The 16,249-nt window shown below is 40.2% G+C and overlaps 1 protein-coding gene across 1 annotated transcript; it reads right to left on the reverse strand.

Moving 5' to 3' along the window:
• Nucleotides 1–733: 733 nt before the first annotated feature.
• Nucleotides 734–15,770, reverse strand: limk2 (LIM domain kinase 2). The gene is made up of 16 exons (XM_079551453.1): nt 15,463–15,770; nt 15,146–15,242; nt 8,828–8,963; nt 7,085–7,194; nt 6,405–6,590; nt 5,482–5,587; nt 4,809–5,023; nt 4,472–4,658; nt 4,311–4,397; nt 4,053–4,184; nt 3,295–3,351; nt 3,149–3,214; nt 2,903–3,077; nt 2,753–2,808; nt 2,442–2,599; nt 734–1,739 (listed from the first exon to the last, which is right to left on the reverse strand). Exons 1-16 carry the CDS (start codon nt 15,476–15,478, stop codon nt 1,529–1,531), a joined length of 1,995 nt encoding a protein of 664 aa, XP_079407579.1. The 5' UTR covers nt 15,479–15,770; the 3' UTR covers nt 734–1,528.
• Nucleotides 15,771–16,249: the final 479 nt, after the last annotated feature.

Genomic DNA, 16,249 nt, shown 5'->3' on the forward strand with positions numbered 1-16,249 from the left:
TTCTTTGGGCCAGTGTTACAGATGGTCATGGCTACAGAAATATATCAGGCCCTGTTCTTTCACAGGTTAAGGAGTGACAGGAAATGAAGTGTGCTCTCAGGAAGCGAGAGACAATATTTAGTCCTCAGGACAAAGCACTGTGTCTGCAGTGTGTGCTGGAAAAACCTGGTGCCTACATTTAATTCACACATTGAGTTATGCACTTAAGGGTAGAGCCATAAATGAACTAGAATAGAAAATCTACTGTGATTGATTAAACACCTATGCACATAGGGGTCAGTTGTACATTTTAAGTTAGTCATTTCAGCATCTAAAACATGTAAATGCATGACACCTAAAAGAGCACCTTTGTTCTTACACTCCGTTATTTTGTACTTTCACTGGTAATGTTTGACTACTCTGCTCCATCATTTAGTTTGCTGACTAAAATTTCTGTTTGATTTTTCACATGTTTGTATACTGCAGGTTTTTACTGCTGAGACTGAAATAAAAATAATCTCTGGCTGGAGCTATTTTCTTTTCTTTTTGGTTCTGGTGAAGTGTGAACTAATACACTGACATAATGAACTCTACAATAAATTAAAATAAAAAAGCTTTTCTTTCATTTTAATCAATGAAATCACAGAATATATTTGCGTATTTTATTGGAGAAATATTACAGTGTTATAGTGGTCACAACAGGCTCAGTACCTTGCTCCACTTGTTAAAAGGTAAACAGCCCTTTTTGACAGACTTGCACTGGAAATACAAAATATCAAAATTAACCTGGATATTTACAAATTTATACAAAATGTGGTCCATCTGTACAAAGTGAACGTAAGATTTTGGCAGCTCAACAGAGCATCTGTTATTTCTTTTTCAAACGTGAACCTTTTGACCTGAAAACAAAGGCAAACAAAATCAATCTTAAGTAAATTTTGACACAAAAGGCTGAAACGACAGTACTAAGTGCCGTCTTGTCAAATGTAACTTGGTGGTCCCGAGATGATGAACTTCGCTACGTCACTTTAGCTTTTTGAAGCAAAGGTTTATGTACTGCTACGACCGTTTTGTTTTGCTACTATTGCTGCTCTGCCCTTTCCAGCCCTGACCTGCCAATCAGCCCTGGCATTAGACAACTTTGTTTTTGTTTCAAAAGGCTCCATTTCTGAGTCTAGACGACTCCTGTGCATTACACACACAGCAGCAATTCAGAGCAAGAAACTACTGTCACATGGGGACTCGTAAAACCCCAACAAAGGCCTCATACAGTTGACATCATTTGAGTGGAGCAAAGAGCACAAAAGGGGGTTAATAATGATCTGTAAACATCAATATATTGGTCCACCGAGGTAAAACAAGATATGGCACTTCTACTTGAAATGTGTGCTGCCCATGGGGTCAACTCCAGTTTCCAAAGCAGTACACAGGCACCGTCAGGGGGTCCAGCATTTTCAGAGATATCCAGTTTTTAAAATGGCTCAAGCCTCTTCTTTACCACATGATAGAGCAAAGGTTCATAAAGGCACAGGTTTCACAAGAGAAGCCACTAAGTGCAGGTATCTGCCATAGAGTCTGTGGAGTCGCCGGGACAAGTGGGAGTTAGAGGCTGACTTGTACTTGTTGAAGTGTTGTCTTTGGGCCAAAGCAATGGACTGAGACTCTGCTGCAATTCCTCCACTTCTGCAGGAAGGGGGATCCCAAGCTCCAGGTTTAAGGAGAGCGCTTCAAACCAGTCCTCCAACTTCTGGAAAGGCGGTCTAAGCAAGAGAAAAAGAAATTATAGCAATGAAATAGTGTTGGCAACATTGTTACATTACGAAGGATACAATATCAATACAATCTTTTATAAACATTGGACTGTAACATTTTAGCCTGAAATTGTTTTGAGGGATCATAAAACAATGCAAAGAAATTACCGCTATAACTACATTTCAGTGTCAAACCAGGCCCCACAGAGCTCACAGGCACCTGCCTGAGTAGCAGCTTTTTAAAGCAGTTTCTATCCTGCCTTTGGTCAAATATTGATGAATCTGCTCCCAATGTAAGTTAATGAATTCTTCTACACACCGGAAGCTAATAAGCTGGACAAAAATGAGAAAGTGAAGTGTTAATCCTAGGTTGTAATTAATAAAACAAATCACTCAAATGTAGAAGTAAAATTGTGTTGTTGTTTTTTTCAGCCCAATGTGTAAGGGCATAGCGGGAAGAGACATTTAGCAAAAGTTCAGAGCCTCACATCCATGAAGCTGAGGCTGGAAAGTGTCCCGCAAGGCAGCCATACCCCTAGCCTATACCTCCCATAGGCTAATGACTCAGCTATCAGGGTCATCTTCATTGTTCTGTTAATTTTGTCTTTTCTTTCTCATGAACGCTGCTGACCCCTACAGTGTATTTTAATCTCTAATATACAGTTAATTAAATTAACTTTTAATTTATATTGACAGCATGCCTATCCTTACCGGCTGTCCGGTGTGAGGTCACAGCAGGCCACAGCCAGTGGAAAGAAAGGCGGAGGACAGTCCTCAGGAAGAAACTTCTCAACAAACTTCACAACATTTAGCCCAAAGTCCATAGTCCTGGGGAGACACTCAGGGTCCGCATAGACTTTTCCAATAATCTGTAACAAAACCAGCAGATAAAGCTCAGTATCTGAGTATTGTACAACAAAGACCATTGTTTTTTATTTAATACATGACTAAGTTTTGATTTGAATTTCCAAGTAAAGTTGAGTAAAATTAGACATTAATGCAAATACAAAAGCTTTGCAAACCTCAGAGAGAACAATTCCATAAGAGAAAATGTCCACCTTTTCATCATAGCGTTTACCTAAAAATACATAAAAACAACACATCATGCTATGTTAATCTTTTTCCAATATCTTCCCTGCATAAATAAAGATACATAAATAAAAAGAACGCACCGTTGAGCATCTCTGGGGCCATCCAATACGGATTACCTACAACCGTGTATCTCTTTTTTCTGTCGATGCGTCGAAACACCCTTTTTTTGTTGGATGATTTTTCTGGCGGAGGTTTGACCTTTTCCTCAACAACAAGTCGAGAGAGTCCAAAATCAGCGACTACCACCGTGTTGTCCTGTTGAGATGAAACAGTTCATTATCACAAGAAAACACAGGTCAGTGATGATGACGGAAAAGGCTTCGGACCAGTTTGACCAGGCAGTTGTGGGAGTTGAGGTCTCGGTGTATGATGTTCATGGAATGTAAGTAAGTCTGAAATGCACAAAACGCCACAGAATTAACTTGTGCAAATGAAACAAATGAACAGTGCATGGACGAGATTTGCAACTCACCATCCCAGAGGCAATGCTCCTCGCAAAACTCACTCTTTGCTGCCAAGGGAATGGGTCCTGATGACACAAAACAGAACAACAATGGATTAATGATTCTTGCCTGGAAAGAAACTGTGTAATGCCTCATTGAAAGCTAAGACCTACAAAAGTGATCGTAACTTTTTTGTGACATTGTCGCCGCGTTTTTGTCACATTTTTTATTTGTTTTCATCTCTTTTTGTCACTTTTTGTCGCTTTTTTGTTTTTCTATATTTTTTTCCCCCACTCAACCAAAAAGTTGAGTTTTCATCACGTTTTTGTCGTTATTTTGACACTTTTTTTTCAAGAAGCTTTTAGATTTGGGTAAAACCAGACTGTAGAAAATGTGCTCGGTTCAGGTGGGGGATAACCACAATCAAATGTTTGAGTGACTTAAGTTTGTAACGCCAGAAAAGAAATACTCCCTAAACTAAACTATTTTACCCAAGTCTAAATCTTGCACATATGGTGAGAGACTTTTGGAAGACGGCTGTGGAAAAAGTAGCGTGCAACCCGTTTAAGGTATCACCTGGAAACACTTTGCTTTTCTGTTTCCACTCTCCGCCTGTGACCAGCTGACACACAGACCATCCCACTATAAAACTGAGCCATGTGTCTTTAGGTTTACCCCAGGTCAGCCCCTCTGCAGCTCTCTGACCTTTTTAACCCCTCAGAGTCCAACGACTGCCTGTGTGCCGCTGTGCACAAAGGGTGGAAAGCAGTGAAGCGGTTCAACTCACCGTATCTCTGATGAAATCCTTCAGCGTCCCTCCCTCAATAAACTCGGTTATCAAATTCAGCTTTTTGTCTTTGTACAAGACGCCAATAAACCTCAGGACATGTGGGTGATCCAGACACCGCATTACTTTGACCTACAACACCAGGAAAATATAAAAAGAATGCAGACTTTTTAGTAGGACCTAAAAATAGCCACAGTCTTATGTTTCCAATTGGAAGTGTAATGAATCTGCCTTCTGCCCTCAGTTACAGACACTTACCTCTTTGAGAAAGGTTTTCTGTGTTTCCTCATCGCAGCGGATCAACTCCTTCATCACCATCACCTCACCAGTGGCTTTATGCGTCACCTGAAAGAGAAAAATGTGTTGTAAATAATATGAAGCAAAAGGAGCATGACAAAAAAAGATCACAAGAGTTCAACCTTGATGGCCTGTCCAAAGAAGCCTCTTCCTAAGACTTCGCCGTGAATGAGGTCGCAGGGTCTGAAGATGCGATGAGAGCAGCTACTGGGAGATCGTAATGACTCAGAGCGGCCAATGTCTCGTGAAATGAAAGGCTGGTCTTTGGGGGAGCTTAAGCCTGGAGATTTACATGTGCTGTTGCTCCGTCTAGAACATGAAATTGATTACGTTAATTTAAAAAACATGCAAATACGGTCTTAAAGATCTACTCTGGGACATAATAAAACAGTAATAATTAAAGAGGCCTGAAAACCTTCCAAACCTACTATTTGGACAAACATTGTATGTGAATTTCACCTTAAAGACCTCCTCTTTAGAGTCCCATCGTCCACCACGTCAGCTCTCTCTAGGACGGCACCTGAGGGCGAGGACAGGCGCATTCGGGATGTGGCCGGCACCCCCAGGCGGCTCTGTGGGGACCCCAGTCTGAGGCGGTCCAAGCGCTGTCGGACCGGATCGTACTCGATCAGCAACTGCAGCGTGTGACTCGTGCAGTGTATAAGATCATCCACCTTGGAAAACGAGACACAGTTGAGAAAACTTGTGAGCAATGAATGACAGCATGATAAAAAGAACAGATTTTATACTGTGCGAGTTTACTTCTTCCCTTTATCACAATCATAACACACGTTCCATTTGAAAGATATAGAGAACATTAAAATATAGACTAAAAGCACTCGAGTTTGTTTGTACAATAAATTACAAGCTTTCTACAGACCAGACTCATTCAAGAAATACAATCAAAAGGGCGGGGACTCTAGTGAGATCAGTTCACAGAGAGGTAATTAGGTAAGGGTGCGGTTTTGAGAATAAACATCTAGGTGGCGTCCAAATGTACCACATACCAGCCAATCCCAAAGCAAGATAACACAATGACAGGAATGCCAAAAATGACATCAGTGTTTACTGTGAAAACTGCACTGGATTAAATGTACACACATTAAAAGTACACAATAAAATAGCCAAATACCTCTTCCTCCATGAGAGTTCCCACAGGGAGCCCATTGATCTCAAGGATCCGGTCTCCAACGTGGATGGCATTCCTCACCTCTGGGCTAATCAGCATACCTCTGACCCTGGGTAACGGAAGGAGAAGACGAGCAGACTTTTATCAAGACTGAACTGCACTGAAATCATTTACGTAGTTGTTACTGTTTACATCCAAACAGTATAATGAGGGTCTTCTCCTGACCGTTATTAACTAGGCATTAGCATCATCATTATTCTTTAGGCTTTATTAGGCAGAACTGATAAGCTAGAGAGAAGAAGAGGATTGTGGTGAGACATTCAGTCACAGCCAGTAAACAAACCCACACCACTAAGGCCAACATAGTTCCCATATTTTAAATTAAACTCAAGAAACAAATCTGCCTATTTATTGTTTGTTTGAATCTGTCTCCTGGTTAATTACAATCCAAAATTGTATCATAGTGAAAATGAATAAAGTGTGGCATCAGAGTAACCTACTGTACTTTTGTCACAAACTGATACATACGGCAATACTCAGGGGCTGATATATATTGCGATACAGAAAGTAATTATGATCAGCAATAAGATTACCTTAAAGTGTGTAAATAGAAAACAGTCCTGTGTCCAAACGATAGAAAACCAAATGCAAGTGTTACAAAGTTGCATTAACGCAACAAAACGTAACAATATTTTGATGAGTTCATCCTTTTAACTTCAATCCATCCTTTTAACATATTTCATAAAAGTATTGAAAGTATTGATACTTTAAAGAAAGTATCGATACTTGGTACTGCGACAAAAGGTTTTGCAATCTATTGCAAAATGATATTTTATCCCAGCCCGACTGTCTGTTCAGCCTCATGTAAAGACTTGCTCTTGTGATTCTCACGCAGTTTGACGTCACCCTCATCAGGTGCCACTTACTCTTTGACTAGGACACTGGCGGATCCGCTCCCGTCCCGATGCACAGACACAGAGAAGCCCCTCTTTCCGTTGGCAGCAGAAGGCATGGAGACCAGGGTCACTGTGTGGGGCAGCGAGTCGAGGATGGAGTCGTGCGAACGCTTTTCCAACATTGGAGTTAGGATGACCTGCTTGTAACACTTTCCACTGTAAGGAACATACATGCACGTTTACATCAGGAGGAGGCGCAAGCAAAACCGCAGAGCCACTAATAAAACAAAGTATTGGCAATATAAATGTAACCAAATTATGCCATTAACAAAACATGCATTAGATCTGCACAACATATTCTTATTTATTAACGGAATGCCCCTTGAGATGCTGCATCTCATTTTTGAGGGGGTCCATACAACACAATTAACATAACACAGAACAGGCACAAACAACATCAGCAACAACAAGACAATTACAAAAAACACAGGAGAGACAAAAACACACAGAAATGCTCCATCAAACTCCCACCTCCCATAGATCCATTTAATAAACTTTGCGAAATTCTGCTTTGATTCTGTACCAGTTTGTTTAACACTGGATGTTGACAGTTTACACATATTGCATCAACCATCTCTCACTGTGCAGGTTCAGCAGATACTTCTCTACACAGCAGCTATCAACACCATAAAGGCACATTCCTGACTTACCAGAATAGCTTGGAGCGCTCCACTAAAGCGTAGGTGTCCCGGTCTTCAAGGACCACCTTGCAGCTCAGGCAGACGAAACACTCGGGGTGGTACTTGTGTTCTCCGGCCACCTGACACAGAACACAAGCGCAATGTGAAGCTCAGAGTGTTGTTCTGTGCTGATAAGGTGTTCAGATGGGAAAAGAGTAACACTGCGTGAGACTCTGGCTCCTCCTCCTCATGACACAGCCCTAAAACCAACAGCAACACCTGCTTCTCGCTCACTGTCTGGAATCTGCATGACCTCATCCCCACCACCGCGGGACCCTGCCTCTCCCTGAGGTTCACACTCACCTTCAGTCGTAAATAGATCTGCAGGTACAAGTCAAAAACTAGTGTCTAAAGTGTGTAAAAACACTACATGTTGAATGCATAAAAACAGGACACTCAAGTCAAAATAAATACTCAATCCAAATGCAACATAAAGTCAATAACCAAGAAACATGGCAAGTATTTTCTTGGTTGTTTATATGAAAACAAAGCTGTAAAATCAATTAATTTGATTATTTTGTCTATGAATTAAGTACAAAAATATTGTGCCATTAATTAAATTCGCCCAAAGGCTGCTTTGAAAAAACTATGGTGTTCTTGCACTACACAGTAGTTTGGAAACATGATATCTGTGTGTAATAAATAAATGGTTTACATCAATGCTGTGAGTCACTGACGATGGATAAAGCTGCTGCCAGCAAAGTCACAGTGACACCTCAGAGTAACATCATATCTGTAATCCAGGAGCCACTGCCTTAGGTTCAATAGTCACGCTGAAACAAACACAAGTGCCAGGACAGTCTTAACGTCAGAAAGTGTGAGAGACTAGATCAAAACAACGTTCGTCAGGAGCACCAGGAATAGCACTTGTTGTCAAAGCAGTCCCTTTGGTTTCTCACTGAATGAACAGATAACTACAAATGAATAAAAACAATGATGTGCTGGACTGGAATGCTTAATGAGCACGACCCTCGTCAGCTGATGGACCACAATGATCCTTTCTCGCTGCAGACTGCGATTCTAATAAAGCAGTGCCAAAAAACACTTGGCCGCTACTCCATGAAGCAAGATGCCAATACTAAATAGAAGAGTCCATTAAATCTACTGCTCGGTGGCAAAAACAACATAAAAATGGTCTTGAGTTTTCTCTAACAAGGTCAGAGAAACAATCTTGGATTGTGACCAGCGAGTGCTGCCGTCAGCAAACTAGTAAATACATGTCACAATGTGGATTATATGTAATGGGCCCTGGGCTAATTGTCACTGTGGTATCTGACATCATCTCTATGTACTAGTACAACATGATTTATAGGGCTGGGTGCCAGTTACCAGGATGGCACAAGGGAAACAAATGTTGAGACGCTACTGGACCTGAAAAAATCTGATATAAATTGGTAACAAAAATATCTAATTTGAATAATGTATTTTTTCCTCAAGATGCCGGGGTCCTACAAAAGAATTGAAGAAAGTTGATGATTAAATAACTACTGATTTTGCTCAAAAACATAGTTTTTTGGGGGTAAGATTAATAAACATTATCATTAAATTGCATTGTTCTAGATAATTAATAAGGTAGCATAGATACAGATCAAGTATTGTTCAGGTACTGGTATCGTCTTCTCGTTCTTGAATCAAATCTTTTCATCATTTGTGCAGTAAAAATGGAGAGCATAGTGTCATCAACCATGGCGTGACTTTAGCAGCAGGACTCACCATCGCGGGTCCAGTCATAAGCAGCGAACAGCCATGACACAACTCCCCGAACTTCTCCCAGTAATGTTTCCGACAGTACAGCTTCCCATCCTTCTCATAGTACCAGTTCGTCAGGTGATCGCAGCACACAGAGCATCTGCATACAAAAAAAGAAGAAAGAGTGGTGAAGGAGTTTATGGAGGAGCAGTTTATAAATGCACTTCTACAGGTTTTAAAACAGGTATCTCCAATTCTTAATTAAGTTAGTCACATGAAAAATGTCTTGAGGATACAAACTGGACAATAAAGAAAATGAATTCAGAGTCATTTTAATACATTACTATGTTTAAATAAATGCTTACAGATGGCGTTTGCATCCATTACTCGTTAATGATTTGGTCACAAAGAGAAAATCAATATATAAATGTGGCTTGATACGTAAACGTTGTTTAGCCCAAAAAGTAAATAATAAAATACAATAAAAGATGCACAATGACCAGAACACATAAAAGCCAAAAGGGAATGATTTAATACAACAGAGGTATTTGCAATCACTCAGTCTAATCTGAACATCTTGTGGAAGGGGAATTTAGGATAGGACTTTGGCTAGAAGCAAATTCCACACATTGACGATATGTACCTTGCATTGCCTGGAAGGTAAGAACTGTAGAGGACAATAAATACCTGTAGATCTTGCCTGCAATGGGTTTCTACCATTCTGAAATTATTTAATAGATTGTCGCAGGAATGAGTTTGTATCGTTTCTTTATTAAATTGAAGATATGAATACTATCCAATTGGCAGGACAGTAGAAGAGCTGTAGTTAAACAGTACAGAAGCTTGAGGAATACACACATTCTGTTGTTTATTGGCATGTGAAACAAAATGTTCAACACGCAGCATACAGAAGTTCCCAGATACAGAGCTACCTGCCGGCTATGAGCGTTCTTTGAACAAGCGGCACTGGTTATTCAAGTGACAGCATGTCAGACTATAAACTTTTTTTTATTTTATTTTTTAAGTTTTTTCTAATATGGTTTATGAATATGGACAAAAAGCAGTCCACTCCTGCACCATTTTACAAAAAAATTTAAATAAAAGAAAGCTTTGTGTGAGTTAAATTGTTATAGGAGTGGAGAGCATTGGAAGTCTATTTTGTCCATGTTCATAACTCCAAACAATGAGCTGTTTCTGGCACTAAATTGGCTGTAAACCTATAAATTATTACCATTAACACGTGAATTTTTCCATTGTGAGATCAATAAAGTCCTACCTTATCTGTTATCTTGATCATGATTTAATGCCCTGTCCCAGCAAAGATGACCTATTGTGGCAAAAGGTGTCTCTTAAAGAACCTGTAGTGAGATCAATCCTATACTATACTACTATATCATAACATATCTTATCAATAGGCAATGGTCATGATAGCATTATATCTCATAAACATTTTTCAGAAAGAAAATAATCAAAGGTGAAAAATATTGGGAATGAGCACAAGGTCAGAGTGAGAAAGGCTCCAGTCTGGTGTATCACATAGATAGGCCTGTATAAACAAAGGCACAGTGCAGTCGTGCAGAAGAGACAACAGCAAACTTATTGTCAGTGGTTGTCCTTGGCAAATTAGTTTAAATATCAATGATATGGCAGGTAGCAAACACACTTTTTAAAATGGCTCAATAAAAATGATAGCAAGATGAGTTGCCGTAGCCTGCCATATTCTTACCACCCCTGGTTAGAGCTCTTGCCTCACAGCAAGAAGGTTGCGGGTTTAATCCTCAGACCGTGCGAGCCGTTCTGTGTGAAATTTGCATATTTCTCTCCCTGTGAGATTCTGACCATTAGCCTGGCTCAACATCTGGAGATGGGTCACCAGTTGCTGCTCTTGACGGGCTGCCCCAGCGGCATCGGAGGCTGGGTCAAATGCAGAGGATAAGTTTCCCTATAGGGACAATGAAATCCTTAACCTGAACCTGAGCCTGTTTGTTCCCAGAGCTGCTGTGAATACACAGGTATCTTACCGCAAACCATGCATGGAAGGAATGAATAATGCTTGAAATTGTAAAGTGGCATTCGAGCACTTGGATAAGTATGATTTACTAATGTATGATTATTTTCATTGAAGTCAATAAATAACAGGTTTTAGCTGAATAATCAGGCAACTCAAGGAATAGGTCTCTGTGGGCTTTCTGATATGAAAATTTACGACAGTAAATCATGTAAAATGTAATGTATATGAATTAATCAACATACTAAACCAACACTAGTAAACTCGTTTTTTTATTTGAAGAAGTTTGCTTCATATTTAGAGCACATGTAATCCAAGTATATTTTAGGTATTATTACTGAGACTCCTCACCATATCTTTCAAAACACAAGTTCATTTCCTACAAAGAAGGCAAGTCTTGCTTTCCTCATTATTCACAGCAGCATGGGCCAAGACGGAAAGTCTGTTATTTTAGTATCAATATTGCAGCGCAAATACCAAAACATCTCATCTGATAAAAGGCTAAGGAGAACAAAATGCAGGGTTTCATTTGGCATGTAAAATATACCAGCTGGTATCCAGGTGTAGCAAACAAAACAATGTCCATCAACCCACCAACTTCACAACAAAGAACATTCCTCCTCAGAAACCGACTTATAAAGGCCAATTTATGTCCGTGATTGGACAATGTCCGTTCAAGATAAATGTGACGTAATAGCCTTTTAAAGAACACCTGACTTCCTCCATCCTCCAAACTATAGAGTAAGTGTATGGTTCTGTTTTTAACACAATATAATGCTAAAGTAAACTTTTGTCATTTCCTAACATTGACATTCTTGCAGCAGTCTAATCTTTGTTAATAGATATTGTCTGGAAAATAATCTTAGTGGCCTTTAAGAAAGCGGCTTTTGACCTTTCACAAGACCTTATCCCAGTATAATGAAAGTTCAAAATACTGTTTCTGAAATGGGCGAGACCAGTACACACTGTTACAAACCTTATATAAGTGAGTGACAGCTGACTGAGGCTTCTGTCCACCACGGTCACTCAGCAAGAAATCATAAACCATTTTTTTCTTTTTTTAATCAACTTGCAGTATGTCAATGAAAAACTTGAATTGTGTCTGTAGGTGTGTGAAGAAAGAACCAAAGCACACATCTACATGTAGGTCTCTCAAAGTGCTATTATTATGTATTTTATTGTCTATTGGACAGGAGGAATGATACGAGATGTTTGATTTGTTTTCCAACACTCTCTTTTTCCTCTTTACTTTATGACACAGGAAAATCTTGGCATTTGTTATAATTTATCCCTGTGTTTAGCATTAGGCACTCAGTGTCTGCACGCCTCTGATTCGCTGTGTAGGAATGTAGCCGACTGCGGTTGTACCTATGGCCTCTTGACTCTTGCCAGGTTTACTGGAACATGCTCAACGTCACACAACAAGAATGTTATCCCAAAATGAGACATGAGAGTGGCAACAGAGTGGACAATAGACAATAGGATCTGCACAGGGGGTATCCCAATCACAAAGGTTTATTTTGGTTTAGCCGTTTCCTTTTCAGGCCGAGTCAAAGCACTGATACTGAGGCTAAAGAGGAAGAATTTTACTTCAGAAAAACAGTTGGAAGAAAGACATTTGCAATTAAACTGAAATCCCAATATCAACAAAATTGTACAGTCTTTTGTAGCCTTGTCTCAGACAGAAGAAATCCAGGTTTTACCATTGGATTAATATATGCTGATACACTGGGATCATTTCCCCCAACTTTCACAGTTCATCATGTTTTAGCAAATGTTTGTTTTAATGTAAAAGGCTCCATTTAAGCTGATGAGAATATATTAACATATTCAGCAAACATCCCACATCCCACTGAGTGCTTCTCTGCGACTGTCAAAACAACTACTACAACACGTAAAAGAAAAAACATACAAAAAATCCTTGTACCTTAGAAAGTTTATTTTTATTACTTTGATGTAAATGACAGTGAATAGTTAAGTCAATCACTGAGCGGCTGATCAGAATGAGCTGTGGGTGGGGAAAGGTCGACGGCATGTGCCTAAAGCTTAAATAGACACCACGACATACTGTGACAATATGTAACAATAGGGGCATTGAGTTGCCTTGTGTACGAAATGCGCAGTGTAAATAAAGTTGCCTTGCCCATCTTCATATTGGGAGATTGTCGCAGAATTGGATCATCATTCAATTCAATGATATATCGTCACACTGATATATCGTCACACTGATATATCGTCACACTGATATATCGTCACACTGATATATCTTCACACTGATATATCGTCACACTGATATATCGTCACACTGATATATCGTCACACTGATATATCGTCACACTGCCAACTAGGGCGGGGCGATATATCGATATATTTTTAAATGACCTATGGAAATAGACCATGTCGCATATATCGACATATATCAAATTTGCGCTGTAATGAAGATCTTTTTTTTTTTTCTAAATGTTCACCTTACGGAGCTTTGTTATACAGTGTTTATGTTTACATTTTATAGTGACCTTTCAATAAAACTACTCATATTTGCCTTTGACTTAACATTTCAATTCGTATATCAATATTTAACCTAAATACATCGGGATATGACTTTTGTTCCATATCGCCCAGCCCTACTGCCCACCCCATTTGCTTTTTTTTTTATAGAACGGCATAGTTTATTAAATGCATACTCAACAAAAATATCCTATCTCAAATATTGATGCCACATGAAGCTAGCTCATACGGTCCTGCACTTGTACAAAATGTATAGTGCTCTTGATTTGCGTCCCATTGTTCGAGTTCATCTCTGCCAGTGAACATTTTGATGCTGTGATTCCACAGAGTAAATGCGTGTGGGACTCCTCATATTGGGGGAACGCCACCCCCAAAATGGAACGTCTACCACCACCTTCCAACACGACTATTCCCGAGCTAATATAAGGTTATGGTATAGTTTATTAATACCCAGGGATTCGTTCTCTGCATTTGACCCATCCTCAGTGCTGCTGGGGCAACCTGTAGGAGCAGAGGGCAGCCGCAGTACACAAGTGCCCGGAACCCATCTCAAGGTGTAGAGTCAGAAACTGGAGGATTAACCTACTGTAGATGTTTTTAGTGGTAGGAATATCCAGAGGAAACCAACGCAGACACATAAGGAACATGCAAACTCTTCACAGTTCCCAGGACCGTCTAGCTGTGAAGCGCAAACACTAACCGCTGCACTACCATGCCACCTTTTTTTCATGTCACAAAGGAGAGCTCACATGCCGATGCCAATTAAATAGAAAAAATAAAATGATTGATTTCATATCCCTAAAAGAAATACAAACTCTGATGTGTGGCATGTGGCATTTAAAGCTTTGTTAGTATATTGTAAGTATATCTTTCATTCCATTAAGGAAAATGATGCGATGATGCTACATGCAAAAATGTATGGGAGTGTTGAAACTGCACACAGGAGGAGCTCACTTTGCACTAATGCTGCTGTGTCAGAAACTTTGCTTCCAAAGTAATATGGTGTGAGGTTATGTAAGGTCACTTCATTGTTTGGCTCTGGTTACTGTCATGCACATACATAAAACACACTCTTAAGGCTTGCTCCGCATTCCAGAGTCTAGTCTACTTATTAATTAATTTTCCACCACTTATCTTGGCAGGGAGTAACCCACCTCAGGCCCGTAGAATCTGAAGAATAATTATGACACTCATTGCCAGTCTAAAAGAAATGTGTTCTTTCACAGTAGAGTCTATTGTGTTTGCCAATATTGTTAAAAAAGAAGTTGTCCATCATAGTCATCGGAGTACTCGGGGCAGCGACCCGAGAGGCTACAGCAGATCCGAAGAAAACAATCACAGAATGATATGCGATATATAGTCATATTGAAAATGAAAATGGTCTTGCGATCCACTTTTGGGTCCCAACTCATCAGTTAGCCTAACAGTTGTATAGGTCTTGTTGTGTATCCTAACAGGATATACAAGTTAAGAGAATCATTAAGCAAGGCTAGGGCAAAGTCCTACAGAAAAAAAACAGTCAAATTTCCCTGACCACCTGAGTGCCCCTCATGCACTCATGTGTCATGTGCCCTGTAAAGGCTAAAGATGACATTGTTTGACTTTACACAACAAAAACAGGAAAAACAATGGCGAAGTGGCCATGACAAAATGTATGTTTCAAACTGAAGCTTCTGGGTCTTGCTTGACATACAAAAGGACCAGACTGGAATGAAAAGCAAATGACGAAAAAACAAGACCCCAGCCATCAAAAGTATGACGATGTTCACATACAAGAGATGCATCTAAATTCAATCGTGTTAAAAAAAAATAAGTGTAAGGCTTACTGGAAGCAGGCGTTGTGCCAGGTATCTTCAAGTACTTTCATGTGAAAAGAGTCCTGGATTCTCTCCCCACAACCAGCGCAGAAGCAACCAGGGGTACCTAGAGGAAATCAACACGTTAAATTGAACTTGATCGTAATACATTGTAACTATATAAGATGTAATGTAGACACAAGTATCTCCAGAAAGATACAGTGCCGAGAACGCTCGGTGAATACCCAACTGCCTTTGTGGGCGTCTTTGTGACCGTTTTTCATCATAAAACAATACACTAAAAATAATAATAAGGCTCAAGGACTATCAGACCAAATGGGCTGTACCTTTTGCTTCCTCCATGTACCCTGAGTGTGGGTCTGGTTGGTAATTAGGACGTGAGATGATTTTCCATAGGCTTCCAAATCAGAGACTTCGATGTTGTGCGCCGCGCTGTCCCGCCTCCGATAGTCCAGGACAAAATGCACTTACTGAGGACGGCCAACGGGAAAGAAAACACAATTCTCGTCAAGTTTCCCTTGGAAAGAAAAAAACATCTAACTCCGCCTGAACAGACTGCTTTCTTGCCGCTGGCAGCACAACTGACGTAATGCCGTCTCCACATTCCTGCTGGTCTGAACAGGGAGCGGAAGGACTCCCGCTGCAGCCTGCACCTGGAGCTGAGCGCTGCTGCTGCCCGTGACGGTGCCGCCATCTGGTGGCTGCGGGAAGTATTACAGAGAAAAGTGCTACAGTAGCCCAGTGGTTCCAAAGTTTATTGTCTTTCGTACCCCTTGGGCCTTTCAGTGGCCAACCGTGTACCCCCTACCTCAAGGGTGTTGCAGTTTATTAGAAAGTAATTACTTAAAAGTGGTACTTGTAAGGAAAAGGACTATGTTGCAGTCAAAATAAACCTAAAATTCTCCCAAAGCAAAACATTGTACTGAAAAATATACCGTTTTAACGCAAATAGCTCGAGATAACAGGGAATCCAGCAAATTTGGAGGTCATTTTGTATAATATGCTGTATCAATATTAAGCTAGTTGTGCTTGGGTGGTCATGGGCCCTCACGTAAGATCTGCTTAGGGCCACATGGGTTGAGAAACGACATACTGTGGCTATGGTCAGCCCTA

Source organism: Gobius niger (assembly GCF_951799975.1).
Source record: "Gobius niger genome assembly, chromosome: 1".
Taxonomy (NCBI): domain Eukaryota; kingdom Metazoa; phylum Chordata; class Actinopteri; order Gobiiformes; family Gobiidae; genus Gobius; species Gobius niger.